At 40.2% G+C, this 18,506-nt stretch overlaps 1 protein-coding gene across 2 annotated transcripts in view; it reads right to left on the bottom strand.

Annotated features, from left to right (window-relative positions):
• The window catches only part of atm (ATM serine/threonine kinase), a 165,957-nt gene that overhangs the window by 31,556 nt on the left and 115,895 nt on the right, over positions 1-18,506 (bottom strand). The window contains exons 45-50 of one of the 2 annotated variants that reach the window (XM_043691843.1): positions 17,258-17,377; positions 16,651-16,885; positions 14,050-14,202; positions 13,324-13,443; positions 12,684-12,889; positions 9,002-9,209 (exon numbers count right to left, since the gene is read on the bottom strand). In XM_043691843.1, coding sequence (XP_043547778.1) covers positions 9,002-9,209; positions 12,684-12,889; positions 13,324-13,443; positions 14,050-14,202; positions 16,651-16,885; positions 17,258-17,377 — 1,042 coding nt within the window. Of the gene's footprint in view, positions 1-9,001; positions 9,210-12,683; positions 12,890-13,323; positions 13,444-14,049; positions 14,203-16,650; positions 16,886-17,257; positions 17,378-18,506 lie in introns of those variants that run through there. The other variant, XR_006311919.1, reaches the window with a different exon arrangement.

Here is an 18,506-nt window from a genome sequence, read left to right as displayed (position 1 = left end):
TTTCTAGGATTTGACTTGAGTCTTTCTTGAGGTCTATTTTTTGATTGTCAAAGGCTCCTAATCCATTCTCACCAACTTCTTTATTTGGTTATGCAGTCACATAATAACATTAATTTCTAGATTTGTGAAGGGTTTTCTGCTTTTATAAGGGTTTTCTGCTTTTATAAATTTGTAAGATATAGAAGCAGAGTTAGGCCATTCAGCCCATCGAGTCTGCTCTACCATTCAATCATGGCTGATATGCTCCTCAACCCCATTTTCCTGCCATCTCTACACATCCCTTCAACCCGTTATCAATTAAAAATCTGTTTAACTCCTCCTTAAATTTACTCACTGTCCCAGCATCTACCATACTTTGGGGTCGTGAATTCCGCAGATTCACAACTTTTTGTAAGAAGTAGTTTTTCCTCAACTGTTTTAAATTTGCTACCCCTTATCCTAAGACAATAACCTCTTGTCCTAGAATGCCCCACAAAAGGAAGCATTTGCTCCCATCTTTTTTTAATCCACACCTTTTATATTTGGAATACCTCAATTTGATCTCCCCTCATTCTTCTAAATTCCAGAAAATATAAGTGTAAACTGTTCTATCTTTCTTCATTCGGCAAACACCTCATCTCTGGGATCAATCTAGTGAACCTCCTCTGAACTGCCTCCAATGCCACTATGTCTTTCCTCAAATAAAGGGACCAAAATTGTGCACAATACTCCAGGTGGAGTCTCATGAATACCGTGCATAATTGCAACAATACCTTCTTACCTTTATATTCTATTCGTTCAGCTGTGAAAGCCAACACTCCATTTGCTAGTTTTCTGCAACTCATGAACAAATACACCTTGATCCCACTGCAGTGGAACATTCTGAAGTCTCTCCCCCTTAAGAATAATAGATCGCCTTCCCATTTTTTTGACCCAAATGCACGATCTCATACTTAACCACGTTAAAACTCTATCTGCCAAAGGTAGATGGAGTTTAGTCTTGAAAGGTAAGGTAGTACAAATGCCAAAGACTGCAAATAAATCTCCCAAATTGTTTTCAAAATGAAAATTCTAAATATTTGGTACAAGGTAATTTATTGGGAATGAATTTCATATGAATAACCCTTTTAATATTTAATTGCAAGCAATTAGCACTTTCAAGGTTCTTTTATTTTCATTTTGTCAATTTCAAATTTTCTTTCTCTTTAATACATCCGTTTGGAAACTGACTTCCAAAGATTTTATTGTGTAGTAAAGAGAATACACAAAAAGTAATTCTGTAACACCAAGCTAACCATCAGATAACAAGAGGTTCAAAATGTATAAACTTCATATTTCGTGTACATTCACACATCAAAGCTGGTCGCTTGGGTGAGGTATCAGTTTCCAGTACATGGGGCTGAATTTTTTTTTTATATAGGCAGGTAGAATATGGTAGGAGAAAGTGAGGATTTCAGATGCTAGAGCTCAGGGTCGAGAGTGTGCTGTTGGAAAAGCACAGCAGGTCAAGCAGCATATATGCCCGAAACGTTAATTCTCCTGCTCCTCGGATGCTTCCTGACCTACTGTGCTTTTCCAGCACCACACTCTCGATTTAGAATATGGTGGCAAGTGAATTTCATCATGCTCTGACATTCATGGTTCTGCACAAATTTTCTCATGCAATCTCCAAGAATTATGCAACTAAGCTGTTGGGAAAACTTCTCAGGGAACTTGTGACTGGAGGGTTAGTAGTGCTTGCCACTGGTGAATTCTTCTGGCTTACTCACCTCTGATGCCATATTTAACTTCCAGCTCTTGCATCCACTTTCATACTCAAGCTATCCCTTTATCTCACTGCAGGCAAAAGTTACCCACAGCCAGACAAGAGATCTAAGCCTGTGATGTGGTGACAGTAATTACCCAATTTTTTTTGCAGGTACTAGCAACACCCAATGAACTTCTAAATAAGGCCAGCATAGGAGACCCTCAGCTCCTCTTTCAGCTCAGAAGAGGAAATGTGTGAATTTTCAGAGAAAGCACTGGTAAAGGTGCTCACCTGCTCCTCCGGAAACTCAAAAAGATATTCTTTCTACAATAGATTTGGGAACACAATCTAGTGAGCACATCAATAACAGGGATCTGCAGCTGCTTGAGAAGGAAACACTCCAGGTCTCTGACACTTAGAGGACTGTCAGAGACCAGGCAACTGCTCCATTCCAGGCAGAAGATGGGCCTTATCCTCGGCCAATAATGACGGTCAATCTACAGGAACATCAGAAAACTTTGTTCCAATTTACTGCATGCCTCTAACAAAGGATAGAGGAGTCAATCAATGTTCTCTGTACAATGCTGACTCTGCCAAGTGTACACCTAACTGTCTCCATGGTGAATTGGCGACCATTATGGATGCCAAGGACCAGCAGAATATTCAATGCTGCTTGGTATGCACACGGACTTGCACTCCATTGCTTTAACCATGGGTTCTCAGCCTCCATTCCAAGGTAACGGGGGACAAGGGAACTTCATCTCATTGCAGGCGCCCTTTCTTTCAGTAGGCAGCCCTTTGGGAGAGACAGTGACAGATAGGCATTCTAGAAGCTGTTCCTTGGATTTCCCCTGAGATGCTTGACCTCTCCACCTGCCTGTAATCCTGCCTGGAATAAGTGGATTGGTTCGAAGGAATAGCTAGACAGGCTGGGCCTGTATCTACAGGTGTTTAGAAGAGTCAGTGGTGACTGAAATTAAACATACAAGATCCTGAGGGCACTTCATCCAGTAGATATGGAAAGGGCATTTCCTCTTGTAGGAACAAAGGGTCATAGTTTAAAAAGAAGGGGTAAAGCATTTAATGCAGAGAAAAGGAAACATCTCCCAACAGGTCAAGTGTCTTTGAAATTCCCTTCCTCAAAAGGCAGTGGATGCAGAATCTTAAGATATTCTTAAGGCAGAGGTAGACAGATTCTTGATTACCAAGCGTGTGAATGATTATCAGGGATAGGCAAGAGTGTAGAGATGAGGTTAAAATCAGATCAGTCATCATTCTATTGAATGGCAGAGCAGGCTCAAAAGGCTGAGTGGCCTACTCTTGTCCCTTGTTTGTATGTTCATATCCCAAAGTCTTCAGGAGTACAAGGAGGGTGAACCTGAATCTGGGCTGGATAATCTCAGCAGGTCTGGGCCCTTAGGCCCAAAGGTAGCAGGGGACAACAGTATAATTCTTCCAATTCAACAGGGCTAACCGCATAGTAGATTCCTTTCACCCCAGCTATGGAAGTCAGGACTACACTGAGATGGAGTGGAGATGGAAGAAAAAGAAGACATACTGATTGGAAACTGGTACCATGGGTGAAACTGTACTATAATTTTTCATTTCTGTAAATATATTTGCACTTGCGCTACTAAAATATCTACAGTACAATTTTTCAGACATCCCAAGGATGATATAAGTTATAACCGTCATGTATTAATTGTCTCTCACAAAACAATGGACCCTTTGACTGCAGATAGCAGCCAAGGTTTCGCTCTTGAATGTGGACAATACCATGAACAATAGAAGCTCTGCACAATGTGTGGGGTATGTGCTAGGGCCTGGCTTGCATGTCATTGTATTTTTACACCTACTTTAAGTGAGGGTACAGAATCAGTGATGATTTCACACATCTCTGGAGGGACAGCTTCTTTTCATGTATCAGCTTTTCAAGGAAGAGAACTACCATTCAAGACTTCAAGGTTTACAATATGCAGGTCACATATCCTCTCTCTCCTATTACGAAAAAAAAGCTCTGCCTTTTACAAGGTCAATGTTATCCCAAAGGATGCTGATGCATTTCAAAGCAACTTAACAGCCTGTGCACTCTGAAACATTGCAGTTTTAACAATGATGCAAGACTCAACAGAAGACCTCAGAATTTTTTTCAACCTGCTGGCTGTCATGAGGGACTTCACTACACAACACTCAGATATAATATACTGAGGGATGCCTTTGAAACAACCTAAACTTAGCTCCAAGTGACAGTAGTGCACTGTCCCAATGCTACTTTTTTTCCTAATGGTCATGTTAGGTGTAGATACTTTAAAACCATACTAAAGATAAAGGATGTAGAAATAACGAGGTTTCATGTATTTTGCACTAAGTGCGGATTGCTTGCCAAATCGTATAATAATTTCAAATTAGCTAAATTCCAAACAAACATTCCCACTAAATTTCTTTTGTGTTGACCTCTGAAGTCCATGAGCGGTAATAACTTCCGAAACTGGAAAAGTCAATGCTATGAATGTCATCAGCACATTGCTCACTGTACGTGGACCCTTGTAATGGCTCCTTGGAGGGAACATTAATCCAAACTCAGCTCACTTATCCTGCGGCAGTTTGCAATTTGGTTCTCTCCGGCTTCTCATGCTCTGCATTAGCTTCTTGGATGCTTCTTCTGGTCAACATCCTGATCCTCTGCTCAACTTCACGCTTGAAGGATCGCTGTCATTCTCGCACTTCCTTTGTGTTCAGGACATTCTCCCTTTTTTGATTTCGGTTTTGAAGGGCATAGTATCCTACAGAGACTTACACACCCTTTCCAGCTATACCGAAAAGTCCTTCCAGAGAAATCCAGGCATCAAAATCTCACCTTAAGGAGCCTTGCAGCCTGTTCCACTGGTAGAAGTGTGAGCAGCCTTGTATGCTTGTTCTGCATCAGTAGGTCGTCTTCATAAAGGTACCAGCAGCCATGTTTGGAGATCCCTGGTCACCCAGCAGGCATCCCTGTATGGTCTGAGGACCTTGAAATGAGGCAGGAACCTGAGAGTTCCCCAGTATGTTAGAGTCATGGCAGCTCCAAAGCTATCTGCTGCAGATCTCCAGAATCTGACATTAATTGTCACATGTAATTTGAACAATAATGGAGAGGAAGCCTTTTCTATTGACAAACACTGCAGCTTGGTGATAAGTTTCTTTCAAACCAAAATGAATATTGTCTATACTGTCCTGCACCTGGAAGAAGCCAGTGATGATGGGAAGCCCAGTGGCCAAATGTTTCTTGGTTCTCATCGTCATGGGGAAAAGATATGAAGAGCTGTGCTCTTAAGAAAATGACATCAGTGACATCCAGGTTGGATTTATGGGTTGAGGATTGGAAGATGCCAGTTGGTCCTGAAATTAACCACTGTCATAAAAATCCAAGGCAGCTATGAACATAACCGCATTGAAATGGGATGGGCACCCTGTCCTTCCGAATGCATTCTTCAGGAATATAAAGATTAGCGATGATGGGATGGGACATTCTTGATCAACTCTTTCATTGTCTTTCTGACAATTGAAGAAAATGACAATGAAGTGTATCGATGCAAGGTCTCATCATATGCCTCAATTCCTTGCTACATCTTCACTTATTGCTTTTCCTTCTGGAGGAGATGCATCAGCTAGAGGTTACTGTTCTTGCTTTACAAAGTTCTAATGTCTCCATGTACATTACATTTGGAGTTGCAGCAAGGGCACTGTGACTCTAGGATTGTGTTTTCTATGTGGGCTCTGTAAATAGATGTTCTGTATGGAAAATAATTTTATTGAAGGAACTCCTGAGCTCCTACACCCATAACATTAAAGTCCAGTGTTATGCCTTCGCATAGTGTGGTATAGAGATTTCCTAAGGAGGTCATTATCATGCTTTCATAAGGAACTCTAGAGGTTATGTAACCATATCTAATGGTATGTGGCACAACCAAAATTTTTCATGTTATAACGGGAGTAAAATGCTTTCAGTAAGTCACCATAATAGACACCACCCCCAAATAAATCCCCCTTCCACATCACAGCTCATGTCCTTACATACTTAAATTTCAATTTGAGAATCTGGCTGCTCTGAAGCAAGATGTAGAAGGTAATGCTACAGAATGTGGATACGAAATGGGAATCTCAGATTACACTTCTAAACTTGTTCACACGTCACATGTTTAGCTGACATGACAAGGAGGCAATTAGTATACACAATGTAATGCTCTTGACTGATTGAGGCTGCAACGTTTAATATGCATTTCAGGATAGTAACTGATCTGTCGCTGACATAGAAACCAAAAGGCAGAAAAAGCTGGCATTGCTTAATCAATGAAGGCATGATTACTGCAAATGCCCTCAATAGGGTCTCAAAATTCAAAGATTTTACTCCACCTTGGAGAAAACAACTGTACTGTAGTCCACTCACTTTGCCTGTGGTGGCAGCATCTTATGATGTGATTATACAATTGATAAATCCGACATATCAAGGTTTCAACTTTCTTAGTGATCCAGTGAGGTCCAATGTAATTTGGAGCAACACCAACTTCTTTTTCACTTTGGCATTTTATAGTCTTCAGGACTCAATCTTGAGTTCAATGTTAGACTATGACCACTTTCTTCTATCTTTCCCATTCTGCTTAACTTGTTTGCATGGGTTTGCTCTCAGCAAATCTGACCTATTTTCTACAATTCACACCTATCCTGCATGTATGTCTAACCTCTCCACCATTATCACTTTGTCTTTTGCTCTGGACACCCTCATCATCTGTTCCACTTAATTTATCAACTTCCCATTTGTAAACTGCATAAAAATCATCACTTGCCATTCCCTTCAATTCTGAAGAAGTCATACTGATCTCGAAATACTTCCTTTGTTTCTCTTCCACAGCTGCTTCCAGACCTGCTGAGTTCCTCCAGCAGGAAAGTGGATGCGTGGAGTGTCGAAACAGTTATGATCCTATTGAATGGTGGAGCAGGCAAAAGAAGCCAAGCAGCCTACTCCTTTCCCTATTTCTTATGGTCTTACGTTTCTTTCTGTTTTATTCCAAGACTTGAGTTGTATGCTTTACCCAGGACCCCAAGGATTGATCTGATTATTATTAATCAAACGTCTATTACTGAGTGGCCCTCCCTCCAAAGGGACATGGCAGGAACGCCTCAAATAATCACGGCCCATTCCCATGGACTGGTGTCTAAACAGCAGACCAATAACCTGCCTTTAGTCAGAAGTTAGGAGTTCTATGGCAAGTAACCCACTTCCTGTTTCCTAAATGCCTTTCCAAAATCAATAAGGCATAAGTCAAGAGCATGATGGAATACTCTCTACTTTCCTGGATAGGTTCAGAAGCATGAGACCATTGAAGTCAAGGCAGCCTGCTTGACAGGGCCTACATCCATGACCTTCAACATTTAGTCCCTCCACTAGTATCACAGTGTATATTATCTGGAAGAAGAATGATAATATCTCACCAAAACTCCTTCAGTAGCACATCCAAGCCTACAACCTCTAACATCCAGAGGGACAAAAGCAGCAAATGCATAGGGACACTGCAACCTGAAAGCTCTCCTCCATTACACACCATTCTGACTTGAAACATCTATGTCATTTCTTCATTGTTGTTGGGTCAGAATCCTGGAATACTCTTCCTCATAGCACTGTGTCCCTCTTCAGAACTACAAAGTTCAAGAAGGCAGTTCACCATCACCTTTACAACAGTAATTAGCATTGTCAATAAATGCCTACATTCCTTGAATGAATAAAAATAATTCCTGACTACTTGTACTTGACCTGCAGATTGATCATGACCCAACTGCTGGGCTGACAACGGACACAGATCCCGAGACCCTGGTAAGATCAACAGCCTGGACTGTAAATCAGACAAGCTCCCTGACTGACTGTTAGTGATCCCACTAAGGACTGATCCTCTTTCACACACTAACTACTTGAAGCACATGCAGTGTGTTTGCCATTGCAAACTGCTGGCACATGCTACAGATTTGATGCTGATGTATCATGGTGCAATACAGAGACATGTCCACCCCTTGCCTGACTGCTAGATTGACTGTTAATTGCTCCCGATATCACAGCCTACTTGCCTCTTCCTCTGTACTAAATGGCAATGCAAGCCACAGAAGGAAGACTGTAACTTAACATAAAAGACCGTGTACATTAAGAAAGCAATGCAAGCCATAGAGGCTGGCAGTCTGTAAATCAGTGCTAATGTCAGTGTGTGAAAAGAAAGCAATGTGAAGTGGATAGGAGTTGATAGCTTCCAAACCAGTGAGTGGTAAGAAAGCAAACTAAGTATAAGATATGTTTGACCATAAAAATAACTGTGGATGCTGGAAATCAGAAACAAAAATAAATTGCTGGAAAAACTCAGCAGGTCTGTCAGCATCTGTGGAGAGACATCAGAATTAATGTTTAGGGTCCAGTGACCTTCATTCAGAATGTGTAATCATGTCAGCATAAAATCATTCTGTATGAATGATTAACAGTCAATCTAGCAGTCAGACAAGGTGTGGACATGTCTCTGTATGTGCATCAAGTAATCATAAGATATACGTCTACCCTGTGTGCAAAGTGACCGGGCAAAAGCATGCAAGCCACAGAGGCCCATGAGTTCCAAATGTAATTGTTAAAGGCGTAAAATAGTGTTTGAATTAGTCTTAGAGCAAACATGACGATCTGGTGAAGCTGGTGGTTTCCTGATGCCAACTTGCATGGACACAGGGTAGAGGAAATTGGTTGCCATGGAAAATGCAGGGATATCTGAAGAAGCAGCTGTATGATCAGCGAGCTGCAGCTGTCAGGTAATTCCCCCTCTGAATTACCTGTTGTTAGGAACTATTTAGTTTCTTGGTGGAAAATATGAAAACTGGAGGGAGACATAAATAAGGCGACAGAACACAATGCATTGAAAGAAGATAGTCATTATTCAAGGGCAAGTTTCTGAAGCCACCATTTAGTACATGATGATAAAACAAGGAAGATTTTTCTCAATGTCAAGAATGTGATGGTTTCATTTCTCACCATAATTTGCCACCTTTTTCACCATGATTGTTGCAAACATGTAGAATCACATTTAAAGTAAGAAGTTTGGAGGGGTGCAGTGCACAAAAATGTCTGCAAACTATATTGGGTGGCCTAATTGGAACTTGATGGTGTGTAAATATGAAATGCAGAACAGAAAAGAATACATTTTGCCTATATATAAAAGTTAACAAGTTTAAACCATTTATCACCAGAAGCTCTGCGTTTTTCTGAGACATTACCTTCATTTTGTTATTTACTTCTGGAACATTTGAATTTTCAAGCCACAAAGAGCAAAGTCTAAAGATACGCATGTCATGCTCCTCTCCACTCTGCAAGCAATTGATGTAGTTCTCAACTGCTTTACACAGAAACTGCTTGCGATCCTCTTGCAACGCACACATTGCTTTTTCATCTAATTCACATTCTCTCTGTACTTTCACCACGTATCTAGAAAGCAGAAAATATTTAGAAAAAGTGTCAAAAATCAATTAAACAAAAGACAGTTTTACTCTCTTCATTTTCTTTAATTTGAGCCAACTCAAACTCAATTATATTCAATGACCCAAGTTCATAGCTCTCCCCGTTAAAGAATTCCAGATTGATAACCATCAAGAGAATAAAATTCTCCTCATACCTTAAATCGAAGATCCATACAAACATGTGAATTAGGAGCACGAATAGGCCACTCATACCCTCGAACTTACTCCGCCATTCAATCAGACCATGACTGATCCAATTGTTCGACAATTCGACCTACTTCCAATAATCTTTTACCCACTTACTTAACAAGAAGCTACTTACATCTATCTTGAAAAAACTGCTTTCACTACCTTTTGAGGAAGAGAGTTCAACAAGAAAATATTTCTCCTTATCTCTTCCTTAAATGACAGAACTATTTTTAAACAGTGACCCATAGTTTGGATTCTCTCACAAACGGAAACATTGTTTCTGTATCACTGCTTAAGTGTTTCAATCACAAAACCTCTTACTCTTCTAAACTCCAGCTGAGATAAGCCTAGTATAGCCAATCTTTCCTCACAACACAACCGACACATTCCAAATATTAGGCTAGCAAACATTCTCTGAACTGCTTCCAATGCATTTATGTCTTTCCTTAAATAAAGGAGACCAATACTTTTCTGAGTACTCCTGATGTAGTTTTATCAATACCCTTCGTAACTGAAGCATATCCTCCCAACTTTGGTGCTCACCTTTCCTTCTAATAAACAAAAACATTCCATGGGCTTTCCTAAGTACTTGCTGTGTTTCTATGCAAATATTTTGTGATTCATGCGCTAGGACACCCAGATCTCTCTGCATCAGCTTACCATTGAGATAATAAACTTTTTACTTATCCTGGCATTTCATTTTTAAATATATCTGTTGGTGTTACTTACATGTCCGCAGGCACTCCTTATTGAATTGTGCTCAATACTCCACGCCTGCTTAATTATTGCTGCATCTGCAGGCTACATTTTTGTGATTCATGTATCAGGATATCAGCATTCTGTATTCTCTCCATTTAAACAATATTATTTCTCTATTCTTCCTACCAAAGTGGAGTTTCATATTTTCCACATTATATTTCAACGGCTAAATTCTCCCTGAATCATTTAGTCTGACAAGACCCCTTCGCAGACTCACAAAAGCTTTCCTACTTATCTTTGTTGCATCTGCAAATTTGACTAAAATATACTTAAAATATACTCATTCCTGAAGAAGGGCTTATGCCCGAAACGTCGATTCTCCTGTTCCCTGGATGCTGCCTGACCTGCTGCGCTTTTCCAGCAACACATTTTCAGCTAAAATATACTTAACCCCCTTATCCAAGTTGAGAACAACCCATTTACCCTGACTGTTTTTGATTAGTGATCCAATGCTCCATCTCTGCAAATATATTACCCCAACATCTTATCTCAAAATATTTTATATGGCACCTTACTGAGTGCCTTTTGAAAATCCAAATATACTACATCTACTGGTTTCCTTTTATCCACCATGCTTGTTAGATCCTCCAAGAACTCTGATAAAATTTGTCAAACATATCATTAAAGTGTTGACTTTACTTGATTGTATTATGACTTTAAAATGTCCCATCAATGCTAGACCAACTGGCTTGTAGCTTCCAGCTCACTGTCTTCTTCCGTTCTTGAAAAGAGGAGTTACACATTAGCAGCGTTCTAAATGTCTGGGAGCTTTACAGAATCTCAGCAATTTTAGACGAGTATAACAATGCATCCATTACATCTGTACCTAGCCAAATTTTTCAGAGAGAAATAGAGCTTTGAGTCCGATATAACTTTTCTTCAATCCTGAAGAGGAATCATACCGGACTCAAAATGTTAACTTTGTTTCTCTGTTGTGGTTCTGTTTGCCGAACTGGGAATTTGTGTTGCAGATGTTTCATCCCCTGTCTCGGTGACATCCTCAGTGCTTGGGAGCCTCCTGTGATGTTTCCTCCGGCATTTATAGTGGTATGTCTCTGCCGATTCCGGTTGTCAGTTCCAGCTGTCCGTTGCAGTGGCTGGTATATTGGGTCCAGGTCGATGTGTTTTTTGATAGAATCTGTGGATGAGTGCCTCTAGGAATTCCCTGGCTGTTCTGTTTGGCTTGTCCTATAATAGTAGTATTGTCCCAGTCGAACTCATGTTGCTTGTCATCTGCATGTGTGGCTACTAAGGATAGCTAGTCGTGTCGTTCTGTGGCTAGTTGGTGTTCATGGATACGGATCGTTAGCTGTCTTACTGTTTGTCCTATGTAGTGTTTTGTGCAGTCCTACCAACGTAGTGTACGAAATCCCATGCAAGGACTGCACAAAACACTACATAGGACAAACAGGAAGACAGCTAACGATCCATATCCATGAACACCAACTAGCCATGAAACGACACGCCAGCTACCCTTAGTAGCCACACACGCGGATGACAAGCAACATGAGTTCGACTGGGACAACACTACTATTATAGGACAAGCCAAACAGAGAACAGCCAGAGAATTCCTAGAGGCATGGCACTCATCCACAGATTCTATCAACAAACACATCAACCTGGACCCAATATACCGACCACTGCAGCGGACAGCTGGAACTGACAAACCGAAGCGGCAGAGGCAAACCACTATGAATGCTGGAGGAAACATCACAGAAGCGCTTCACAGGAGGCTCCCAAGCACTAAGGATGTCACCTAGACAGGGGACGAAATATCTGCAACACAAATTCCTAGCTCGGCGAACACAACCAAAACAACGAGCACCCGAGCTACAAATCTTCTCACAAACTTTGTTTCTCTGTCCATAAGTGCTGCCAAACCTGCCAAGTCTCTCTGACATTTTCTTTTTTATTATTTCAAATTTCCAGCATCAGTGTTTTGCTTTTATTTCTGTAGTCACTTGGTTTAAGACAGGCCATCAGATCCCGGGGGTTACCAGCATTTAGTCCCATTGGTTTTCCTAGTACTTTTCTTCAGGAATGTAGAATGTTTTAAATTCCTCCCTCTCTTTTGCCCACTGATTTCTGCTATTCTATTGTCAAGGTGGATAGAATATTTGTTTAAAATCTCTGCTATTTATTTGTTTCATGAGGGTGTGGGTTTGGACGTGATCATAAAAATAAAAAGGGGAAAGTTTTGGAGCAATTTATAAACAAGACGAGAGCTTTAAAATCAAGATATTACTGACAGGAAGGCAACATAAGTCAATGAGTACAGGAGTGATGGGGGAACAGGCCTTACTGGGAGTTAAGATACTGGCAGAGTTTTCAAAGACTTCAACTTTCCAGAAGGTAGAATTTAGGAGACCAGCACAAACTAATGAAACAAGGTAGTTGTATTACAGTCCCATAAGTATATTAAGACTTTGGATGACTATGGAAGATTTCATTTTACATTAAATAATCTTTTATGAGAAATGGTTTGCACATCTACCTGTTAGTTTGAAATTTGTGTTCTCTGATCAAATGGATTTCCTCTTTGGCATTCTTGAGAAGGGCACGTTTGTTTTCAAACTCAGATGATTTCATATAATTATCAATACTCTGGTATTGTGCATCTGAGAAACGTGCCAGTGATAAAAATGCTTCCATCTTGCCATTGTGAACTGTGTCCTTGTGTTGAATACTGAGAGTTACAGCCTGAAAAAACAAAAATAACAATTTGGCACTGTAATACATGTTGCAAGCTGGAGATGTTAAAATAGTTGACCAGACAACTCAGGTTTGTTTACTGAGAAAAGAGTTGTAGACATAAATGATAATGTTATTAAGTAGCAAATGGGACAGTTTCTTAGCAAAACCCCTTTGGGCAATTCTGGGTTTTATTTAGTGTCCACGTTCTGCAATGGAGAATTAATGATCATATTATAGGATGTCAATGTCAATTGACAGAACACAGAAAAGTGAATGATGAAATACTTTGAAAACAAAAGTTATTGCAATTAAAACTTGCTAGACATTACAATTGTTAGCCATTACAGTGGCCATTAATGGTTTCATCGTTTTAGGGTAAAGACTGTTTTTCAAATGTGTCACCAATCATTATTGATCATTAGTCATTTCTTCATGCTCACCTTTTCTAAATATTTTTGCATGATGGTGCCAGGACTTTCTAAACAGGTTTCTGCCAACCAGTTGCCACAGAGTCTCAAGCACTCAACATACAGTGGCATTAATGAATCATCGCCATTTACCTAAGAAGATAGACAGAGAAGAACAAGCTGACAGATGTTAAAACAACAAAAAGGACAAACAAGTGACCACTGAACTGAAGAGTAAGGCAAGTATTATTTAACACAATATTCTTAGAAGTCTTTCATTTCTTACATAAACATTAAACCCAAGTTATCTGCAAAATTAAAGAACACAAATGAATGATCCAAATTTTTGGAGTTCCTACTCAGTCCAGAGTGGCACTGATACAGGTCTAGTAACAGAACTGTATCCAGTTCTAAGCCATAATTCGTTTGCAGAGGGCAATAAAGTTTTCTGTTTTTGTTTCTAAAGCTAATTTTCATTTGCAACACTGAAAGTTGGTGCCGAGACTAATTGTATTAAAATTACAACAATTGAAATACAGCTTCCTCAGTACATTTAGTAAAATATCTTAAAAATAACATCCGTAAATACCACAGCCCTTCGTGAACACGAATTAACTGCATCGCTAATGCTTTACATTTGTTTTGTAGTCACTGCAACCTATTTAATCTTCACTCCCATTTCCCCTTACTTATACTAAATGTGAAACAAAGCTTTTGAGTCATATTTAATGCTTGGATAATGGAGATCCGTGAACATACCTCTAATTTGTCAATCATCTGCTTGAGAACATCAAGAGAAAGACTTTGTTCCTGTTTAGCCCAAAAGACCTGGGCCTCTTCTAATTGCCAGGTGGAAATGCCAAACCCAAATGGATTGTGTTGCTTGATCTGGAAGATGGCTTTCTCTGCCAACTGTAATCAAACGATACACTTTACATATACATATATGTGAACTGAAAATATTTAGAATAGCTGCATTGGAGGGGTTGAGGTGTGGTGAACAGAGAAGAAGGTTACCTCAGAGTACAACGAGATCTTGATCAGATGGACCAATGGGCTGAGGAATGGCAGATGGAGTTTAATTTAGATAAATGTGAGGTGCTGCATTTCAGAGCAGGTTTATATACTTAATGGTAAAGTCCTAGGGAGTGTTGCTGAACAAAGAGACCTTGGAGTGCAGATTCATAGTTCCTTGAAAATGGAACTACAGATAGATAGTATAGTGAAGAAGGTGTTTTGCATGCTTTCCTTAATTGGTCAGAGCATTGAGTATAGGAGTTGGGAGGTCATGTTGCGACTGTACAGGACACTGGTTAGGCCGCTTTTAGAATACTGCATGCAATTCTGGTCTCATGCCTATCAGAAGGATGTTGTGAAACTTGAAAGGGTTCAGAAAAGATTTACAAGGATGTTGACAGGGTTGGAGCATTTGAGCTATAAGGAGAGGCTGAATAGGCTGGGGCTGTTTTCCCTGGAGCGTTGGAGGGTGAGGGTTGACCTTACAGAGATTTATAAAATCAAGCAGTACATGAATAGGATAAATAGACAAGGTCTTTTCCCTGGGGTGGGGGAGTCCAGAACTAGAGGGCATAGGTTTAGGATGAATGGAAAAAGATATAAAAGGGACCTAAGGGGCAACATTTTCACCCAAAAGGTGGTGCACATGTGGAATGAGCTGCCAGAGGAAGTGGTGGATGCAGGCACAATTACAACATTTAAAAGGCATCTGGCTGAGTATATGAATAGGAATGGTTTAGGGGGTTATGGGCCAAGTGCTGGCAAATGGGACTAGATTGGGTTAGGATGTCTGGTCAACACAGACGAGTTGGACTGAAGGATCTATTTCTGTGCTGTACATCTCCATGACTCTATGAGAGAGAATCTTGAGTATAAGAAAGGGAGCCATCAGTTGTCTTACCATATCACATTCCAAACAGAACAACTTACACAGTGTTTTCAACGTAATGAAACATCCCAAGGTGCTTCACAGGAGCATAACAAAACATGACACCAAAGGTATATAAGGAGATAGTAGCTCAAATGACTAATGGTTTGGTCAAAGGGGTAGGTATTAAGATGGGTTTTAAAGAAGGCAAGCGAGATAGTAAGTGGAGTCATTTTGGGGTGGGGGATTGGGGAGAATTCCAGAGCTAGGGGGTCTAAACAACTGCAGACACAACCAGCAATGGGGTCATTATGATGGGAAATGAACAAGAGCCAGTATTGAAGGTGAAAAGACATCTCAAAGAGTTGTCAGGTTAGAGGAGATAGGAAGGGACAAGGCCATGGAGCAGTTTGAAAGCAAGGATGAGAAGTTTAAAGTCATTGCTTGGCTGAGAGCCATTGCAGCTCAGCAACAAGAAAGATGACAGAAAAGCAGGACTTGCTATAAGTAAGGACAGAGAGAGTGTTTTGGATGACCTTAAGTTTATGCAGGGTTCAATGCAGGAGATCACCTCGGAGTGCACTGGAAGAGCTGCACACACAAAAAAATGAATTAGGAATAGGAGTAGGTATTTGATTCTTCAAGCCTGCTCCACCATACGGTAAGATCATGGGCATATCTGATTGTGACATCAATTTCAATTTCTCCCCTACCACAAACATCCATCAACCCTTGCCTAACTGTTTCAGTACAGCTACAACATTCGCATCTATCAGACAATTTAAAAGGTACATAGATAATGCCATGTACACTAAAAGCAAGACAAACCCAATACATCTAATTGCCGCCCAATCAGTCTACTCTCAATCATCAGTGAAGTGTCATGAACAGTGCTAACAAGCAGCATCTGCTTAGCAATAACGAGCTCACATATGTCCAGTTTATGTTCCATGTGGGTTACCCAGTTCGTTACAACCTTGGTTAAACATGGATAAAAGCAATGAATTCCAGAGTTGTGGTAAGAGTCATTGCCCTTGACATCAAGGTAGCATTTGATCCTTAAGACAGCATCTTCTAAACCCACAAATACTTCCACCTGCAGTTTGGAATTCTGGTTCTGCTCTCTCTCTCTCCGATTGTGCTACTTTTGAATGCTGATGATGCTCCCTCTTTCAGCTGGTTTTGTATTATACAGGTTATAAAAGCAAAGTTAAAGACTTTAGCAACAGGTGAGCAAAGTCAAACAATGTTCCAAAGATGGGAGTAGTTAGGCTTGAAGATGGCGTGGGTCTGAGGTCTGTGATAAATAAAGCAATAGGAATGTAGTAATAAAGTACAACTTCCTTCAGACAAAACACATTGTAATTTTAAAAATTTAGCAAATGTATTCATGCTTGAACAGCTTAATATTTTCTGTGTACTACAGAAATATTACTTAATTTTCATAGCAAATAATTTTTATAGAGGTGCTGAACCTGGGAATTTCTTGCTGCACGTGCTAATTTTGCCATTTGAAGTAAATGCTCAGTCAGAGTACCCTTAATGAAATCCTTTCTTTGACCATCCATTTCCTTTTTGATAAGCATCTCCTGAATAACTGTCCTCATGGCTAAGATAGGCTCCTGGAAGGTAAAGTCACTGTCCTTCAGAAGCTGAAGTTGTTGCTCCCATTTTCTATGCATCTTACTTAATGAATCATCTGTTGCGGATCTGAAAATAACATAGTATTTTTTAGAAAACTGAAATTAAATTTTGAATACTTTTGAATACTCTTTCGTCAGATTACAGAAGACTTTGTTCCTTTCTCTTACACATTTCCTCTGTATCACCCCTTCTTATTTTCTGTGGTTCAACGTGCAATCTTACTACTATACCCAAGCATACATCTGAAATGAACTGTAAACATGAGTATTGGTGAGGCATTTAACTTGAGGGGGTTAATATTTGACGTTGCCCTCGTCTGACATCCATCCTTGTACATTTCCAGCAGTTTTACTTCATAAATTTGTTGGTGTACTTGAGAAACAAAGAATAAATACAATTTAGTTCACTATAAATGCTGATAAAACTTCAGCTGGTTACCTGAACAGAAGCTGTCCAATAGTTTCCAGTTCTCCAAGTATCTGCAATTTGCACAGAGTAGGGTACAGAGAATAAACTGACTCCAGGCTTCCTTTGCATAATTCTTCAACTTCTTTCACCCTTCAGGCATAATAGATTGTCAGTCAATGTCATTCTGATGTCCATGATGTACACAAATGAATATGGAATACATTATAGTGTAAAAGCAACATACTCCAAATGATGGAAATTTGAGTACTGCTGAATAAAAGAGACATTTTATTGCAGCTTTTCATCTTGTACTCATCAGAGGTCTTCAGATACTAAAGTAGTCCATATCCAAAAGCAACAAGATATGTACAATATTCAGGCTTGAGCTGACAAATGGTACCACATTCGCACCACATAAATGTCAGGCAATGGTCATACCAGTGAGAGACAATCGAACGACTATTCACACCAAAATCCTGGAACTCCCTCCCTAATGGCATTGTGGGTCTAACTATATCAAACAGACTGCAGTGGTTCAACACAGCAGCTCACTGTACTCTTCTCAACAGCAACTGGGGAGTAGCTCACCTCCTGACTCACCAAAGCCAGTCCACCATTTACAAGGCACAAGTCTAGAGTATGATGGAATACTTCCCACTTGTCTGGATGGGTGCAGTTTCAGTAACACAAGCTTGACACCACCCAGGACAAAGCAGCTCGATTGATTGGCACTATACCCACAAATAGCCACTCCTTCCATCACTAACGCTCAGTAGCAGCAGCTTATATGCACTACAAAAATTCACCCAAATCTTTCCACATCACCTTTCAAACCCATGGCCACTTCCATCTAGTAGTGGAAGGGCAGCAGGTACATGGAACTACCACCTGGAAGTTCTTCTCCAAGCCAAACACTGTCCTGACTTAGAATTATGTCATCACTCCTTCACTGCTGCCGGTTCAAAATTATGGAATTTCCTAACAGCAGCATGGGTCAACCTACAGCACATGGACTGCAATAGTTCAAGAAGGCAGCTCACCTTCTCAAGGATAACTAGCAAGAGACAATAAATGCTGACCCAGCCAGCAATGCCCACAATTCATGAATTAATGAAAAAAAGGAACAATTCACAATAAAAACGAATGCAAAGGAAAAACAACATTTATACTTTATGAGAAGAGACTATACCCAACCTGGCAAAACATAGTGTCCAGCATAAGTTGGACAACAAATTTAGGATTGTCAAACAGCTTGCAGTGCAGTGTCCTGGAAGCACAT

The sequence above is a fragment of the Chiloscyllium plagiosum genome, chromosome 6 (assembly GCF_004010195.1).
Source record: "Chiloscyllium plagiosum isolate BGI_BamShark_2017 chromosome 6, ASM401019v2, whole genome shotgun sequence".
In the NCBI taxonomy this organism is placed as follows: domain Eukaryota; kingdom Metazoa; phylum Chordata; class Chondrichthyes; order Orectolobiformes; family Hemiscylliidae; genus Chiloscyllium; species Chiloscyllium plagiosum.
This window is presented reverse-complemented; position numbering and strand designations above follow the sequence as displayed.